At 32.2% G+C, this 17,085-nt stretch overlaps 2 protein-coding genes across 2 annotated transcripts in view; both read right to left on the reverse strand.

The window, feature by feature from the left end:
* Nucleotides 1–10,094, reverse strand: part of LOC111701791 (limbic system-associated membrane protein) — a 30,346-nt gene extending 20,252 nt beyond the window's left edge. Inside the window, exon 1 of the mRNA XM_023473213.1 lies at nucleotides 10,088–10,094. The gene's annotated coding sequence lies outside the window, so the exon portion shown is untranslated. The remainder of the gene's footprint in view (nucleotides 1–10,087) is intronic.
* LOC111701788 (nose resistant to fluoxetine protein 6) overlaps nucleotides 4,950–17,085 on the reverse strand; it is an 18,963-nt gene continuing 6,827 nt past the window's right edge. The window contains exons 2-6 of the mRNA XM_023473210.1: nucleotides 14,565–14,569; nucleotides 8,218–8,277; nucleotides 7,479–7,628; nucleotides 5,548–7,118; nucleotides 4,950–5,337 (exon numbers count right to left, since the gene is read on the reverse strand). Of these exons, the coding sequence (XP_023328978.1) occupies nucleotides 5,029–5,337; nucleotides 5,548–7,118; nucleotides 7,479–7,628; nucleotides 8,218–8,275 (2,088 nt within the window). The 5' untranslated portion in view covers nucleotides 8,276–8,277; nucleotides 14,565–14,569 and the 3' untranslated portion in view covers nucleotides 4,950–5,028. The remainder of the gene's footprint in view (nucleotides 5,338–5,547; nucleotides 7,119–7,478; nucleotides 7,629–8,217; nucleotides 8,278–14,564; nucleotides 14,570–17,085) is intronic.

Below are 17,085 nucleotides of genomic sequence, written 5' to 3' on the forward strand. Positions count from 1 at the left end.
TTGTATCCCTGATATACTACTTGAAAATAAGTACTGAAGAATATGTCTATGTATAATATATATCTGTATCCTCTAGCTGTATCACCTGTATTCCTTGTATCCCTGATATACTACTTGAAAATAAGTACTGAAGAATATGTCTATGTATAATATATATCTGTAAACAATAGAGTAAAAGAGATCATTATACCAGAACGAGGGGAACTATAGTTAAAACAAGAAATATCCATATATTAAACAATACAATAGAAAATAGAATCAACTGTAAAAATACTGACCTTTTGTTTTCAGAACGAAATAGTTGAAATATACTCAAAATCACTTTTTTCTGCTTTCATCTTATTTCTTATATCTTTGCCTCCTACAAGTACAACACCATGACGTCTGTACTTAACACATTTTTATCAGCATTTTTGGATTTTTTTCTACAAGAAAAATTTCTCTGTTTCTCAAATAATATTTATATAACTTATAACTATCTGAAGCATGTTGAATCAAGCCATGGCTGTCTTTAATAATTTGCTTGCCCTTAAAACTGAAAGAGACATTCAGTAAAAAATAGTAATACAGTAAAACTTTTCCGTTTGTTACTCTAAACACTAAAAACGTGCCTGAAATGATTGAAAGAGAAGAGCTCAATTATGGGAGTTGTTATTTAGAATCAAAATTTTAAACACATACATTTTTGTTTCAAAATTTAGATGATTTATTTATAAAAGTTTGAGGAGATGAGAAACTAATGTTGGTTGCATTCTGCACCAAATATCATTAGCTTTGCCTGTAGATGACAGTGTTTTATGATCAGGACTTCCAGGGGAGGGGAGGCGGGGAAGGGAAAGAGGGGGGAGAGGGAGGGTGGGCGTGGTTATTGGCTGGAAGGGAATTAGTCTGAAAAATATGTTTTTGTTGAGTACTTGAGTCACGTGCCTGATAGACGTTTAAGACCATTATCCAGGGTTCATCTTCTTTCACGTTCTTTTAGTTATCTTAAAAATATATAGAGGGTGTTCCAAAATACATTTGAATAAACCCAAATAAACCTGTTTCCATATTTTGATTTTTATACTGAACTCAAATGGCGACAAAACATCAAATTTTGTTTCAAGGATAAATAAAAAAATAAAATGAAAAGGAATCGTGTCTTTGTCACAAACTTAAACTTTCTAATCCGATGGTGTAAACTGTTTATATTTTTAACTTAGATTAAGTGATTTAACATATTGCATAGCTTGAAATATCTAATGTCAAAGACAGGTTGGAAAGAGAAAGGGATTAGAAAATCAGAGTTTGTGACAATGATTCAATTCCTTTCAATTTTTTAATGAATACGGTTTTTCCTTATGTTATGAAAACCTATAAGCCTAAAGGGCGCTTAGCGCACCGTTTTTGGTAATAATTTTAGCTTTTAACTGTTAAAATACAAGCCGCAATTTTACCATCGGATTATGCTTATTTTTCATTATTAATTGGCAGCAAGTAAATTGCCGTTTTCTCATTAAAAAAAATTGGGGTCTCATAGGTTTAGACGTTCTGACGTTGGTTAGATACAATGCAGGCATAAAAATAAAATTTATATATGTATACGTATTTATATATAAATAATGCATATAATACTGACATATAAATTTTGTTTTTAATAAATTCTAAAATAATATCTATAAAACAAAATTCTACATGTTTGAATACTGTTTGCAGAGAAGAGCAGTAAAATAATATTACAGAATAATTTTAGGTTTATTGCTTTTTAACATGCACTCTAGGGACATATAGTATTATTATTAAAGCAAAATATTTTTAAATAAATTTAGTTTTTTAATTCTTTTTATGTATTTACACAGTAGCAGATTTTATGAAAGCTGATGTGGGGTTAGGGTTATTATTGCTCCTTTGTCAAAACATACATTTTTGAAATTTAGAAATTTTAAGACAAATTATTCAGATATTACAGCCCATAATTATCGATTTTTTTCCAAAGCATTCGTAAAAAGATGATGTTTCATAATATTTTTTTATTTTTTTTATGACCCGAGAGTTACTATTGAAAACTTTCAATTCTGTTTCGAGGATTTTTGATAATGAAGACGACATCATCATATTTTCCAGGAATGTTCGAAAATTCAGCGCCAGCTGTGAAAGGAAGTTGTTAGCAAAATATTGATTTATAAAAATCAAAAATATTATGAAATATCAACTATATTTAAAGGATTAAGACTCTATAAATGGTCAAAAATATTGAAAATTGTTCCAACCATATAAGCAAGGGTTCAAGCAGTATGTTTGTCAGACAGCTTGATATTTGCTTTTACATTGTGAACAAAGTTGTAAAGCAAGATTTGAAAATGACAAAGATCTGGGTTAATGTTGTCTCAAAGTCTCTCACATAGGACCAAAGGGAAAACACTGATTATGGATCTCTAATATAAATCAAATCCAGAAAAATCCTTAAAAGAACTTCATAGATTCCTTACCCAATCTCTCTTTTCTTTTAACCGCTCTTAAAGGATCTAAAACAGACTCTGTTGAACTAATGAACTCTGCATAGAGGAGTTAGAAAGGAAAATTAATTTGAAAGGGGATGAGAAAAGGACAGGAAAGTGAATAAAAGAAGAAAAAAAAGGATAATGAAAGTGGGTGAAAGTATATTAGAATGTATTGGTAAAGTATAAAAGTATATTAGAATGTATTGGTAAAGTATAAAAGTATATTAGAATGTATTGGTAAAGTATGAAAGTATATTAGAATGTATTGGTAAAGTATAAAAGTATATTAGAATGTATTGGTAAAGTATGAAAGTATATTAGAATGTATTGGTAAAGTATGAAAGTATATTAGAATGTATTGGTAAAGTATGAAAGTATATTAGAATGTATTGGTAAAGTATAAAAGTATATTATAATGTATTGGTAAAGTATGAAAGTATATTAGAATGTATTGGTAAAGTATGAAAGTATATTAGAATGTATTGGTAAAGTATGAAAGTATATTAGAATGTATTGGTGAAGTATGAAAGTATATTAGAATGTATTGGTAAAGTATAAAAGTATATTAGAATGTATTGGTAAAGTATGAAAGTATATTAGAATGTATTGGTAAAGTATGAAAGTATATTTATGTAGAGAATATATTAAACTAATGTTTTGAAGTGAGAAATATTTAGTCCCGAGAGAGCAGTAAATTACTTTATTACTTTATATACAACCGTAGAAACAATGATATACTTTATACAAACGCAACAATAGTATGCTTTATATACAACCGTAGAAACAATGATATACTTTATACAAACACAACAATAGTATGCTTAATATACAACCGTAGAAACATTGATATACTTTATACAACTGTAGGAACAATAGTATGCTTTATATGATATACTTTATACAAACGCAACAATAGTATGCTTTATATACAACCGTAGAAACAATGATATACTTTATACAAACACAACAATAGTATGCTTAATATACAACCGTAGAAACATTGATATACTTTATACAACTGTAGGAACAATAGTATGCTTTATACAACTGTAGGAACAATAGTATACTTTATACAACTGTAGGAACAATAGTATACTTTATACAACTGTAGGATCAATGATATACTTTATACAACTGTAGGAACAATAGTATGCTTTATACAACTGTAGGAACAATAGTATGCTTTATACAACTGTAGGAACAATAGTATACTTTATACAACTGTAGGAACAATAGTATGCTTTACATACAACCGCTCAAATCATACCTTTTTGGTAAATACTTTTTCCTTAATTTTTGACTTTTATTCCTTAAACCTGGAATCACAATTTTTCAATAATCTTTATTTTAAAGCGCCCATTTTGTATAGGTATAATGTAAAAAGTCCATATTATTGTAAATCCAGTATCTTTGTATAGATAATGCATTTATAACGTCAGTTATTCAATAAACAAATATTCCATTTATGCACAAATATATCCATTGTTCTATACTTAAACAAAAATAAATCATTTGTTTTACTTTAATCTGTAATTCTGCAAATATATGTACATTGTACATAAATGTTTTATGTAAGCATGTGTATATATTATATATACTTGGCTCTTTGATTGATTTCAATCTAAAAGTTGAAAAAAAATTAAAGATGAAATTTGCTTTGAATATATAATTAAGTAGATGATGGCTGACATATACTAATCTCATAAGAAGGGGGGGGGGGGTAATTTTGTATACTGTCCCGTATAGAAGCGATCTGTGATCTTCCCATCAGGCTAAATTTGTTGCGTATAACGTGCTGAATCGACTTTACAGTCACGCAAATTTGCCCCTCTAGTAAAAGTAAATTCAGCCTTTATGAAGCATCAAGTCTGACCGCGCCAACCTTGTAGCACCGGCTAGTCCTGTCCATGCAGCTAGGTACAGTACAAACTGGGACCGGAGGCGGAAAGGCTCACCCGGCTCTGTACTACGGCTGCCCGTGCAGTGGTTAGTCCAGACTGGACAATACAGCTTTGTTCATGCAACCTTTAGAGCGGGTAGTTACAGATATAACAAAATAGTCTGTACGAGGTCTGCCTGTTTATTGTACTACTTGCCTTAAGATCAGTCTGATAATCTAAAAAAATGGATTATTCAGTGCTGACTACTATACCAACCAAAAGTTTCAGTCTCAGAAAGTAAGATCTGGGATGATCCAAATATCGGGGAAAAGTACAGTAAAGTTTTGAATTGCATAAAAATGCTAATTTTTTATTATAGGATATACAACAAAGCATCATATACTAAGCTCAACAACCACCTTGGAAACTTTTGAATTTAGGGATTTACCTTCTATCGGGTAAAATATGGAAAATCCCCCAAAAGATGATTAAAATGCAAGATCTTTGTCTAAATTCTTGTCAGAGGTTAGAAGTAGAGGTAGGGCGCACACACTTACTTTATTTGATGATACTGGATTCATGTAATTGCTGAGAGAATCAATTTTCTTTATTTTCTTTATTTAATTGTACTTTTACTTAAAAAATATTCATCACACGAGCATCATATATCAGGCAGACTTTGGTTTTTGAACAGTTGGTAGTCCAGAGATTCCTAGAAATCCAAATAAAAGTTTCTCTAAATGCATAATTGGAGCTTCAAACAGTAAAACCATGAATAACCCACACCCCATACAAACCACTGTGTTTGCTATCACCATGTATATTAAGTAAGGCTGGGATATCATCAGGTTATAAGCTGGCATTGAGCTGGTCCAATGAATGACGAAGAAATGAACAAGATAGCAGGAGTAACTGATTCTAGCAAGAGGACTCCAGAAACTCCAGGAGAGAAAACTGTTTATAGGTCCACCATATCCCTAGGTAAGATAGCTTTAATGTTTTTATGTTTATATTATTACAAAATATAGTAAAAGTCTTATGTATCATAAAATCAATTAGTTTAGTCTAAACATGATAAGTTAGAAGATTATTCTTATAAAATTAAGCAAAAGTCAAATCTGGGTTGCAAGACATAAATCAAAAGAAAAGGCACATTTTGGTAATTAAACCCCATTAAAAATGATTACCTTTGCACATGCAAATATAAGCCAAGCCAATGATATAGACCATGCCGTTCTGAACACACTTTGATAAATAGTGAACTCCAGGTCAGTTAGCTCTGTAGGTAAATCAGGTCCGAATATAATCAAATAAATGCTAACTAATGATACACACCAACAAATAGGAATTATTATCTTCATGTGTCGAGCAATGTTCTTCGGTAGCTGACTTTTGTTTTGTATGTGCTTTGTCCTATATAAAATATAGCCCAAGATGAGACCTATTGCGTAAGATCCAAATCTTGAGTATGGTTTGTTATAAAGATTATCAAATGTAACATTATCTCTATCTTGAACTCTCCAAATTCTGAAGCCAATTGTACCAAGCACAGAAATTATTGACATTGTTATTCCAAATATTGGGAGGTGGTAGAGGGCAAGGATAAATATAGGACTGATAATAAACATCTGCATGTCATTAGCCATGTACCAGGTCCAACCCATGCAGTTCTCTTGTCCCAGCTCGGCATGGAAGTTGTTTATGTACAGTACATTCATCCACCAAGCTTCCTGACAAGCATCTGTATCTTGCTTCAAGTAGTTGTGTGGACCTGTTGGAATAAACTTAAACAAGGTAGCGCTAAGTGCTATAACAACAGCATAGACTCCCGTCAGCCTTATATACCGATGGATGTAGAAGAGTGTCCAAAACTTCTGTGGAGGGACGTTCTTTTTATCCAACTCTTTTAGAGTTAAAAAAGCCAGCAACGTGGAACCTATTAGAAAGAATGAATCTACACTTGGAGTTGCATTAAAGATGAGTTTCATAGAGTATTGTTCCATAATTTCTAAGATGAATACTTTGTTGGAAATAAACGGTGGAAACTCTATCATTGTAAGGTATGAATGACCAGCAATGACCCAAAACATGGAGAGAAATCTTATACCATTGATACAACCCAGATTATCTTTATTTTCACCAACATGGAATATTTTTACTAGAGTTCTTCTAAGCGAAAACCCTTGAAATATTATGATCATGTTCTCAGGAAGCAGATGACCATCCAGGTACTCAACTGAAACATCAAGTATAGTTCCAATAGCAACTAGACACACAAAGATGAGAACAATCAGTAGAACAACATAATCAGCAGGTAATACATCAACAGGAGAGTTATCTTTACAACTATAAACAAACCCGTTGGTCTCAACTCCAGATTCAACAAGGAAATTGTTCCAACCTGCCTCTACATCTGTCTCAGTACACGAATCAGGAACACAGTGACCTTTCTCAAACTTACTTTTTGCAATAAACTCTAATAAAGGTGTGAGCAGAGCACCTCTACCTCCTATCTGATGAATAGCTTCAGGGTTGATACTTCTTGATTGTATTTCACCATCACCAACCTTATCTCCTACAGATAGAATACAGTACTTTCCTCTGAACCTAGTTGCATCAACCTCAAGGCAAGAGTAAACATTTCCAGGTATAGTTTGTAGAGCACCTTGCAGGGCTCCTGAACCTGGTAGCTTTCCTGTAGCATCAATCATCTTTAGAGCCCAACCTTGGTAAATATTTTTCTTCAAGTATTCACCATCTGAAATAGAGAATAGAGATATTCCTGGGTTAGAATATCAGCGCTGGAAACTTTTATTTTGAATACCCTTAATCCATATTGATTTATCTTGAGGCTTTGCGACAAATTCACTTTTATTAATACCTTTATCTTTGTAACATGATGGTTTAGACATTTTATGCGTTAAACTTAGATTATTTGATCTAACAGAATTTATAGTGTGAAATATCAATTAGGTCTGTCGTATTGGGATAAAACCAGAGTTTGTTGCAAGGACTCGATTCCTTTATGACTCCTTAATGCCTTTATGAAGAGGATGTTATTGTTTTTTAAAGTTTTTAAATATGTTAATTTGTAGAATCAGATATTTGATTGATTTACCTTCTAGGCATTGTTGTGAGACGCCTGGTCCTGAGGGAGTAAAATAGTTGAGTAATGTATCCAGTGTATCCGATATATTCATGGATTCTCCTCCATACTTGTAAACTATACTATCCAGGGCAGATACCAAGGGGAACTCAATCTTAACACCTAGAATATCATATTTTATGATCAAACCCTGAATTTCAATTAATTTCAAGAAATGAAACTAGATGGCAGTCAACACATATTTTGTCCTAGTAAGCATACAATCTGAGCTACAGAAGCTATGAACAATTTGAACATAGAATTAGAACAGTAAATTACTTTTTCTCTGGTTAACTGAAATAATCTTGTTTTTCTGCATCACAGAAAACATTTAAGCTTAAGCTTTATTTCAACCTAAAAACAGTAAGTTTTTCGGTGCCTACTAGTTTAGCTCAATTATTAGAACAATCTCTTTTATAATCAATAATGCAGTTAGGGTAGAGGGATTACTTCGAGGGGGATATCTGGGCGTCTCTGAGGAAAAATGTTTAGCATACTTATAGCAGACAAAAGAGGCCGACAAATTCAAATAGACCTATTTGAACCCTCATAATGATGAAGACAAATGTCCTTATTTAAAAAAAATAGCAATGAACCATCTTGTTCAGTTGGGTCAAACAGAGATAGATTACCTTTTTATCCTTTCATGACAAGTTAATCAACCCTTCTTCATAACTACCCCGTGGGATAAGACAAAACATTATAATTTTACCTGACTGACATGTTACTGATGAACAAATAATCACGATAAGTAGAAATTTTTCAAACATCTGAAAAATAAAACACTTTCTTAAATCGTTAAATTCTTTATCAGAAACTCAAAGTTTCTAATCCATTATATCTTTGCAACCTGTTTGTGTATGTTTGTGTTTGATATTTCAAACATGAATTATTTAATCTAAATAATATGTAAGGTGTACGCAATTGGGTTATAAAGATATAGGGATTAGAAAACCTGAAATTAAAAATGTCCCCTAAAAGATGAATTTGTATAATATCATCATATTCTTTCCTTTTTGCTTTTTAATCTTAACGCTCTTTAACGTTTTTTACAAATACTAAACCAGTGGATTTAATTTATATTCTAAATTTTGTCTCTGTACTCTGGCAAAACTGAATAAAATTGCTAAGCAATGTATTTATCTATGACATTTATCATCAGAATAAATACTAGAGATAAGGTACATCTTGAAAACATAGAGTACATTAGAGCACTTTAGATCTACAGGGTTATCCGTACAAAGGATGAGACTGTAAAGACGACTTGAACAACTTTAAATATGCCTCGAATATTCTCTTTTTTAGCCTTTTTACTGATTCGGCAAAGAAAGACACAAGTTTACACTTGCCTGGAATCAGAAATATAAAAAAACACAGAGTACAAATTCTGTAGAGTCGTCTCTGAAGTCTCATCTTTGTGGGTAACCCTGTCACTCACGAAATATTCTGTAAAATTTCATCTCATCTCATCTCGTCTCATCTCAGGTGTAAAAACACACACCGGTCATACAGAATTTCTTCGAATTTGGAACAGTAAGTCAGGGATATATAAAAATTTATTTAACATGCAACTTTTGAACTAATTTCATACAAAGTGTTTGTATTTTCTAAATACTTCGGGTAGTTTTCGATTATGAAGAAAATGTTTGATGAGGTTGTATGAGTGCATGTGTATAGTGCTACCACATTTTAAGACATCTTTTTAGGTTTCTACAACAAGCTTCTGGGATAATAAAACATATCTTAAACACTGCAAACAAACCAGAAGAAGACGGTCAACTTGTTGCAATATTACTGGTACAGCTTACTGACATCGTAGCGCCTCTAGTTTTCATATTTCGCAAAATTAAGGAAATTAGAAAATTTATTTGATACATTTTAGAAATTCAAAACATTTTTGTTCTTCTCAATATAACTTCAATAAGAGGTGTGATGATTGAAAACATATCAAATTTCGACTGCTGTGTATATTTAAGAATGTAACAACTCTATGAAAATAAAAAATAAATGTGATGACTAGGAAACACGAGTTCAAAAGATAAAATAGTTTAAGTGTACCATTCTTCAGATGCCATTTTTGAGAAGGAATTTGATGTACTTCTATGAGGAGGGAATGTATTCTAGTTTGCCATTTTCTCTTTGAAAATATTGGGTTTAGAGGATCATAATTTGTGGTAAAAACTCAATTTCTTTTTCAAAATATTTTTGCTGTAATAGAAAGAAACTAATCACTTGGCTCAAATACTAATTTTTTAATACTTTTATATTACAACCCAATGATGTAAACCTTAGATTTTCAAACTTTGACTATTTGTTTAAAAGTTCGACGTGAGTAATCATTTCCTTTTAAAAGTATGTAGATATGTGCACATTATTCAAGCGCTCAAAAAAAGTTTATTTTTTATTCTTTCAATCATTCGGCCATCAAATTTATAAAGAAAACCGATCCGATTGTATTTATAATTATAATCCTAAAATACATTAATTATTAGTTTATGACAATTATCGAATTGAATATAATCTAGTATTCAAGTTATCAAACATAATACCACGCAACCACCAAGCTAGACAATTAAATAAACAGAAGTGAATTAATAAGTTACTTAAACCAAGGGTAGATATCATGCAATGTATATTGTATAAAGACCTATTTCCATTTTTAGAAAAAAGGGAACATTTTCAAAAAGTGAAATGAGTCCTTGGATAATAAGCCTAATTGATTTTTGACTTTTTTCAGAAATGAGCTAACGAGTAACCACCCACCGGGGATTGCTGCGTTTTCACTTGATACAAATATTGCAATAAAAAAATTTCAAAATCGTTCATACGGTTGCGAATTGACGATTTATTATAATTTGAAAAATTTCATGTTTTACATCAATTTCTTGGAAAGGAATTGGGTCTTTGCCACAAACTTTGATTTTCTAATCCCTATATTTTTTCATTCCAATTTTTTAGATATTTCAAACTATGAATTCTGTATAATCATATGATTTAAGTTTTAAATATCCAAGGTTTCCGCTATCAGGTTGCAAGGATATAGGGATTAGAAAATTTTAGTTTGAGGCAAAGGCTCAATTCCTTTTATGCTGAATTCAAATATGAAAAGTGCTTTAAAAAGATGAAAATTGAATGAGTTTTAGATAGAAAACTTTACGGACTTGAATTCAGCATAAAATGTTCAAGAAAGTTTTACAAAACATGAAATTTTTAAAAAAGTTTTACAAAACATGCAATTTTTTGAAATATTTTTTTGCCTCATGGTGCTTTCTCCGAAATTAAATCGTCAATTCGCAACCAGATGGACGAATTTTAAATTTTTTTATTACAATATTTTTATTAAGTGAAAACGGTGGGCGGTTGGATAAACTCCAATATTGATCACCCTTTTTGGATAGCCTACAGTTTACATATGAATTGGAAGTTGCTTGGGTAAAATACATTTACTTTCCGCCCCATTTTTTCTAATTTAAACTAGATTTTTATTTCTATAGGCTTAAACAGTTTTAACGTTTCAATGTAGATATTTAACCTGCCGTTCTTTGTATTTAAGAAACTCAAAATTTCGAGGATTTTTCTGTAACTTCTTAACTTTTTGCAAATTATATTCATCGAAGAGGAAGATTCTATCGCTAAGTTAAATAAAGAAAAACTAGCCTTTCAATCAAAAATGATCAAAATGAGCTTATACTTTTGAAAACCTTATAAAACAGTGCATGAAGCCCAGAAAACAAAGGAGTAGGAAGACGACATTTTAGCAATTTTATGAGTATTCGATGATCTTACATACATAAAAAAAGTTTTATTCGTAGTTTGAAAATTATATTTTTAAGTGATGTTGGTTTGTTTACACTGCACAATTGCTGTATCTGATGTATTTTACTGTAGTTTAAAAAATTGTACACAAAGTTTTCATATCTTTTATGATTTTGCAATAATGTATGTATATATATACTCTGTATGTACCAATATCAATTGGTTACGGGTTAGGTTAGAGTCTAATATTTACAATTTACAAGCAATATATTCCAGCCCTCTCCCTTCTCCTGTTCTTTAGCCTTATCCAAGCCAAGAACACCTCCATTTTAACCTCCAATATTCTTCAATATTCTCCTATACCGGTGGGATACCTCCGGTCTCCAATATTCTCCTATACCCGTAGGATGCCTCCATTCTCCAAGACTATCTTATACCAGTGGGATACCAACATTCTCAAATATTCTCCTATATCCGTAAGTTACCTCCATTCTCCAATATTCTCCTATACCCGTAAGTTACCTCCATTCTTCAATATCACCCTATAGGCGTGGGATGTCTCCAATATTTTCCCAATCTCTTGAATATATATTTATCTATCTGAGTTTAGGTATTTACGAGACTAATATTACATATTTTATGGTCTGTGTTCAATCTGCAATTTACGTTTTGCGTAAATTCCTTTCTTATTAAAGGGACAGGTCGGTAAAATGTATGTTGGTAATAAAAGTTCAGATTTAGAATTAAATTATCTAGATTTTCCATGAAAATTATCAGTTTAAACGATTTCAAATCTAATCTGTAGGTATTCATTTTTAAGAAAATAGGGCCATACCTGAGAAATTGTTGATTATGTCAGTTTTAATAGAACTGTAATATTTAGTGCTTTATATAGCGTAAACAGTAAGTTCAATGTACAGGCGTAATTTTAGGTAACCCATCATTCACAAACCCTTAAAAGCTTTGTCTGATCAAATATGAATTTAAAGGGTCTTCTCTACAAAAGTGACTTGCAAATTTTCGCTGCAGAAAAAATATGTTGAAATTATTGAAATTAAACACTTTTCAAACTAGAAAAATTGGAATATTTCCATTTTATTGATCAGATAATGGTTTTCATGATACGATTGTGAATCTGCGTGTGCCACTCTTTAACCCAAGTCAGTTAATTTGAGAATATGTCTCAAATCAGAAAGAACTGTTAGAAACAAAATAGGAGTTTTGTTCGTTGTTTTCTTGTTTTCTCCGGACCAGTTTCAGCATCTGCATAAATCAAATTATATTTCTTCTCGTCAATCTAAATTTGTTTATTTTCCTCTACATTTACCCATTCACACCCTTATATCATGATCGATCTAAGCATCAATACCCCCCCCCCATGGCTAAATAAAAGAATGAACACCCTCCCCCCCCCACGCTCTGACTTATAAAGGATGGCACCCATAAACCCCATCCATCAGGATACAGAAGAGAGAGAGAGAGAGAATACCACAATCCGTCATACTTTCCTATCCTTCCTATCCTTTCTATCCATCTATCCATCTATTTGTCTATCTATCTAACTATATATCTATCTATCTATTTATTTATATTTTGTTATCTATCTCTCTCTCTATCTATCTATCTATCAATCTATATATCTTTCTATCTAAATATCTAAATATCTTTCTATCTATCTATCTATCTATCTATCTATCTATCTATCTATCTATCTATCTATCTATCTATCTATCTATCTATCTATCTATCTATCTAACCTTCTATCTCTATATTTGTCTATCTATCTATCTATCTATCTATCAATCTATCTATCTATTTATCTATCTACCGAAGTGTTATCTAATCCATCTTCCTGTTACTAATCCTAATATTCGGAATAACAGATCATATGAACCAAACCTTCATATTTGATTGTAAAAATAGATTCTCATAGATACCATGAAATACCGTCTTAGATTCGCACAATATGCCCCCCCCCCTCCCTTTTCTCTCTTATACCTCTTAGATTCGCACAATATGCCCTCTCCCCTTCTCTCTTATACCTCTTAGATTCTAACAATATGCCCCCCTCCCCCTTCTCTCTTATACCTTTTAGCTTATCACAATATGCCCCCCTCCCCCTCCTCACTTATACCTCTTAGATTCGCACAATATGCCCCTCTCCCCCTTCTCTCTTATACCTCTTAGCTTGCAAGGGTTTTACCCAAGCCATAAACCCTTGCAATTTTTTGATTGACTTAAAATAAGTATAGAATTATGGCTTGGCATTGGTGAACAATTATTTCAAATGCATTCATCATATAATTTTTATTTTAATAAACGACGAAAAATTTAAAGGGCCGCTAGAAGGGACTGGAGATGTTATTTCAACTGAATCTCCATCAATAAAGAGGCATGTCAGATTTGTAACTGTACCCTGGAAGCTTTGTCAGATCAAGAATTCAGCATATATTCATCATTTTCTCTTTCATGGTTGATTCTTTTATTTTGGTTTCTCTGTTAATTGACTTGCGCAGTTCTGGTTCAGGAACAATATGAAAGAGGAAATTGTCAGAATTAAACACTTTTCAAACTAGAAAAATGACGAATTATTTCTCACAAAGGCGTATTCAGGCTGAGCCCAGCCCCCCCCCCTGGATCAGTAAAATCTATGGTTTTCAGGGGGTTTTCGGGCAAAAGTGGATTTTAAGCCCCCCCTTGGTCAAATTTCTGAATACGCCCCTGATTTCACAGCTATACTCAGACATGCACAATGCACATTTTTTAAATGAAGGATCACTTGAAATTATAATATATTATCTATGCTATAAATCCCGCAACCTCAAACAAAGGAAATATTTAAGTAATCATGGAAAGTAAGTAAATATAACGAGGGTTTTTACAATAAAACACTAAAACGTCGGGTTAATATGAATGAAAGACTTGAGAAATATTTTTTAATTTTGTAAATCTGCACCCTGTATTTTGGTTTCAAAGTAACCAAACATTTAACCATTTAACCTGTATACAATACTAAACTAATTGTAATTACAACATAAAATAATACTATTCAAGCTTGTAGTGAATAAATGATCAATGCATACATAATCAACCCCACCTTCCCCCCCCCCCCACCTTTACATTAATAATATAATGAATAGATTGAACCTACTGAAAACTTAATATCCGTTTAACACAGGAATTCTTTGATGTCTTTAAAGTAAATGTTCATACTTATTTACCAAAGTATGTGTCTATTCTAACAAACATAAAGGTTAAAAGAACACCAATTAATATTTAAAAATGTCTAGTCAAATATTTACGCTTGTCTTCTAAAACGTTTTGAGTTTCATTATCTGGAACCTAAATATGAAATATCGCGATCAAAAAATTACCTGGATTAGGATTTTATGAATATTTTCCATTTACGAAACTGTCCAATATGAAACCAAAAGTATCAAAAGTGTAATTAAATTATCATAATTTTGCAAAACGATCAAATTTCTTGAATTTTATAATTAAATTGTTTAAATTACTTCCACAAAATGTTTTTCCAGATTTTGTTTTAATGAATGCTAATGACTCGAAATGTCCGATTTAACATGATATTGGTCCTTTTCATGATATGGAAGTTTTTAATATGAAAGGTTGATATTTTTAAGTGATTTATAATTGATTTTTGATTAATGTGTATGGCCCATCAGTTGAGCTAGTGAATTCCGTTACCGCAAATAAAAAATATCAAATGACTATTTATAAGTCTGAAGGTATAAATAAGGACGCTTTAAAAATATATCGTGTTAGGTTCCGTTCATCTTTTCTAATAATGAAGAACTTGGTTTTTTGCCGATCTAAACTTTACTTTTCTTTTTAATTGACTCTCCGATATTTTTCCCGTTCCCCACCCTACCCACCGTACCCACCCTACCCACCCACCTAATATTTTTCCCTTTTCCCCCACGCGGATTTAAGAGTTTGGTCCTTATCCCAGCAAACTTTGACTTTCGATCCCAATTTGACCTCTTTTGAAAATATGTTTTTCGCCTTTTCTATTCATACTTATTATGTAAAAAAGGTAAAAAAGACAACTCAGTGAGTTTAAAGATTGTTTAAATATAGACCAAATCAAGATTGAATTAAAATAGCTAAGAAACCGAATTTCCCCCGCCCATCTCATCCCATTCGTTTCCCATCACACACCCCTCTCATCCAATGCTTTTCCCATTAATCCCCATCTTCCAAACAATTTTTCCCATCCCCCATCTCTGCTGCATACACCCCTTCCCCCTTCTCTTATCCCATCCTTCCCTTCTAAGCTACTACATATTAGGTCCGTTCCTTCCCTTACACCCAAATTGAATCTTTTTCCAATATTCCAATGTTCCCTCCCTCCCTCCCTCCCCTCCCTACCTGCATGCTCCCTGCCTCCCTCCCTCAACCTACATTCTGAAAAATCTGGAGAACTCCATGCTTCACAGCTTAAAAACAAGACCTTACAGGAGAATTTAACCAGTTTAGGTGTTTGAAAGAATGAATGAATTTTTGGGAAATGATAACTTAAAATCCCAAATTTCTATTTTCAGATGACTTTTCTTAAGATTTAATTTAATTTTGAAATTTTTTGATGACTCTCGAACCGTCAAGGATATACTGTTTCTAGCATTTGCTTTAAAAGTGTAGATTTCAAGCCTCTGGGGTTTTTGAAACTCAAGATTCAGAGAGAGAGAGAGAGAGAGAGAGGAGAGGGGAGGGTTGTACAGATTTATTATTTGGGATTATGAGAAGAGGCTTTAAAAAGGCTTTAGAAAGAAAAAAGTGAATAACCTGACCCCTTTCTAGTTCCTAGTTCTAGGAAAAACAAAGTATACTTTTTTTGGATCCGAACTAAAGCAGATTCTAGTGATGGGACAGGAGGGGGGGGGGGGATTAGTTTTTTGGGACCTTTCTTTTATTTTCATTTGTCAATGGTTCCATAATAAAATCATATAATAATTGGACTGTCGACTGTCGTTCATTTTATCAAAACATAATCTAAAATTCAGCCTACGCTTCGAGAGAGAGAGAGGCTGGGTGGGTCGGGTGTACCGTACCGGTTTCCCGGATAGTATTTTATCCGTATAGTGGAGCTGCGCTTCGTCGGGCCGGGTCACGGATTAAAAACACAAGTCGTGCCGGTACCACTACAAATAGGTAGTTTTTTTTTACTGGACGTTTACATGTTGATGTCTAGTATATGTTAAAAGATAAAATCATTGTTAATAATAGGATTAAATAAAACAAAAATTTCAGTTAATTTTATGATAACTAGGCTTTTAGGGCGCTTCGCGCTCATCTTTCATTTAAATTGTGTTCACATGTTCTCTAATTGTATACATTTTAAAACAAAGAAGAAAAAATTTCGCTGATTTTCAAGATTTTTAAAATTTTTACAAAATAAAAAACTTTTAAACGCAAATTTTTTAATTTTTTATCATTCATAAACCTTCCCTGGGGTCACGTGATGTCCCACAAAAAATTTGGCCTGATCGGTTCAGCCGTTTTGACGTTTATTGGATACACAATAAACAGACAGACAGACAGTCAAGATAAATTTATATATAGATGGTAAAAAAATGTTTTTGAGGGTACCCTGTTGAAAGAGACACTGATCATTTTCAGATAAGTTTGTTTTCAAAATAGTTTAAAAATGTTTGTTGGTTACTCCTGGATTGTATTCTGTAGTATGATGGTTGCTCCTGGATTGTATTCTGTATTATGTTGGTTACTCCTGGATTGTATTCTGTAGTATGTTGGTTGCTCCTGGATTGTATTCTGTAGTATGTTGGTTGCTCCTGGATTGTATTCT

Source organism: Eurytemora carolleeae, unplaced genomic scaffold, assembly GCF_000591075.1.
Source record: "Eurytemora carolleeae unplaced genomic scaffold, Eaff_2.0 scaffold477, whole genome shotgun sequence".
Taxonomy (NCBI): domain Eukaryota; kingdom Metazoa; phylum Arthropoda; class Copepoda; order Calanoida; family Temoridae; genus Eurytemora; species Eurytemora carolleeae.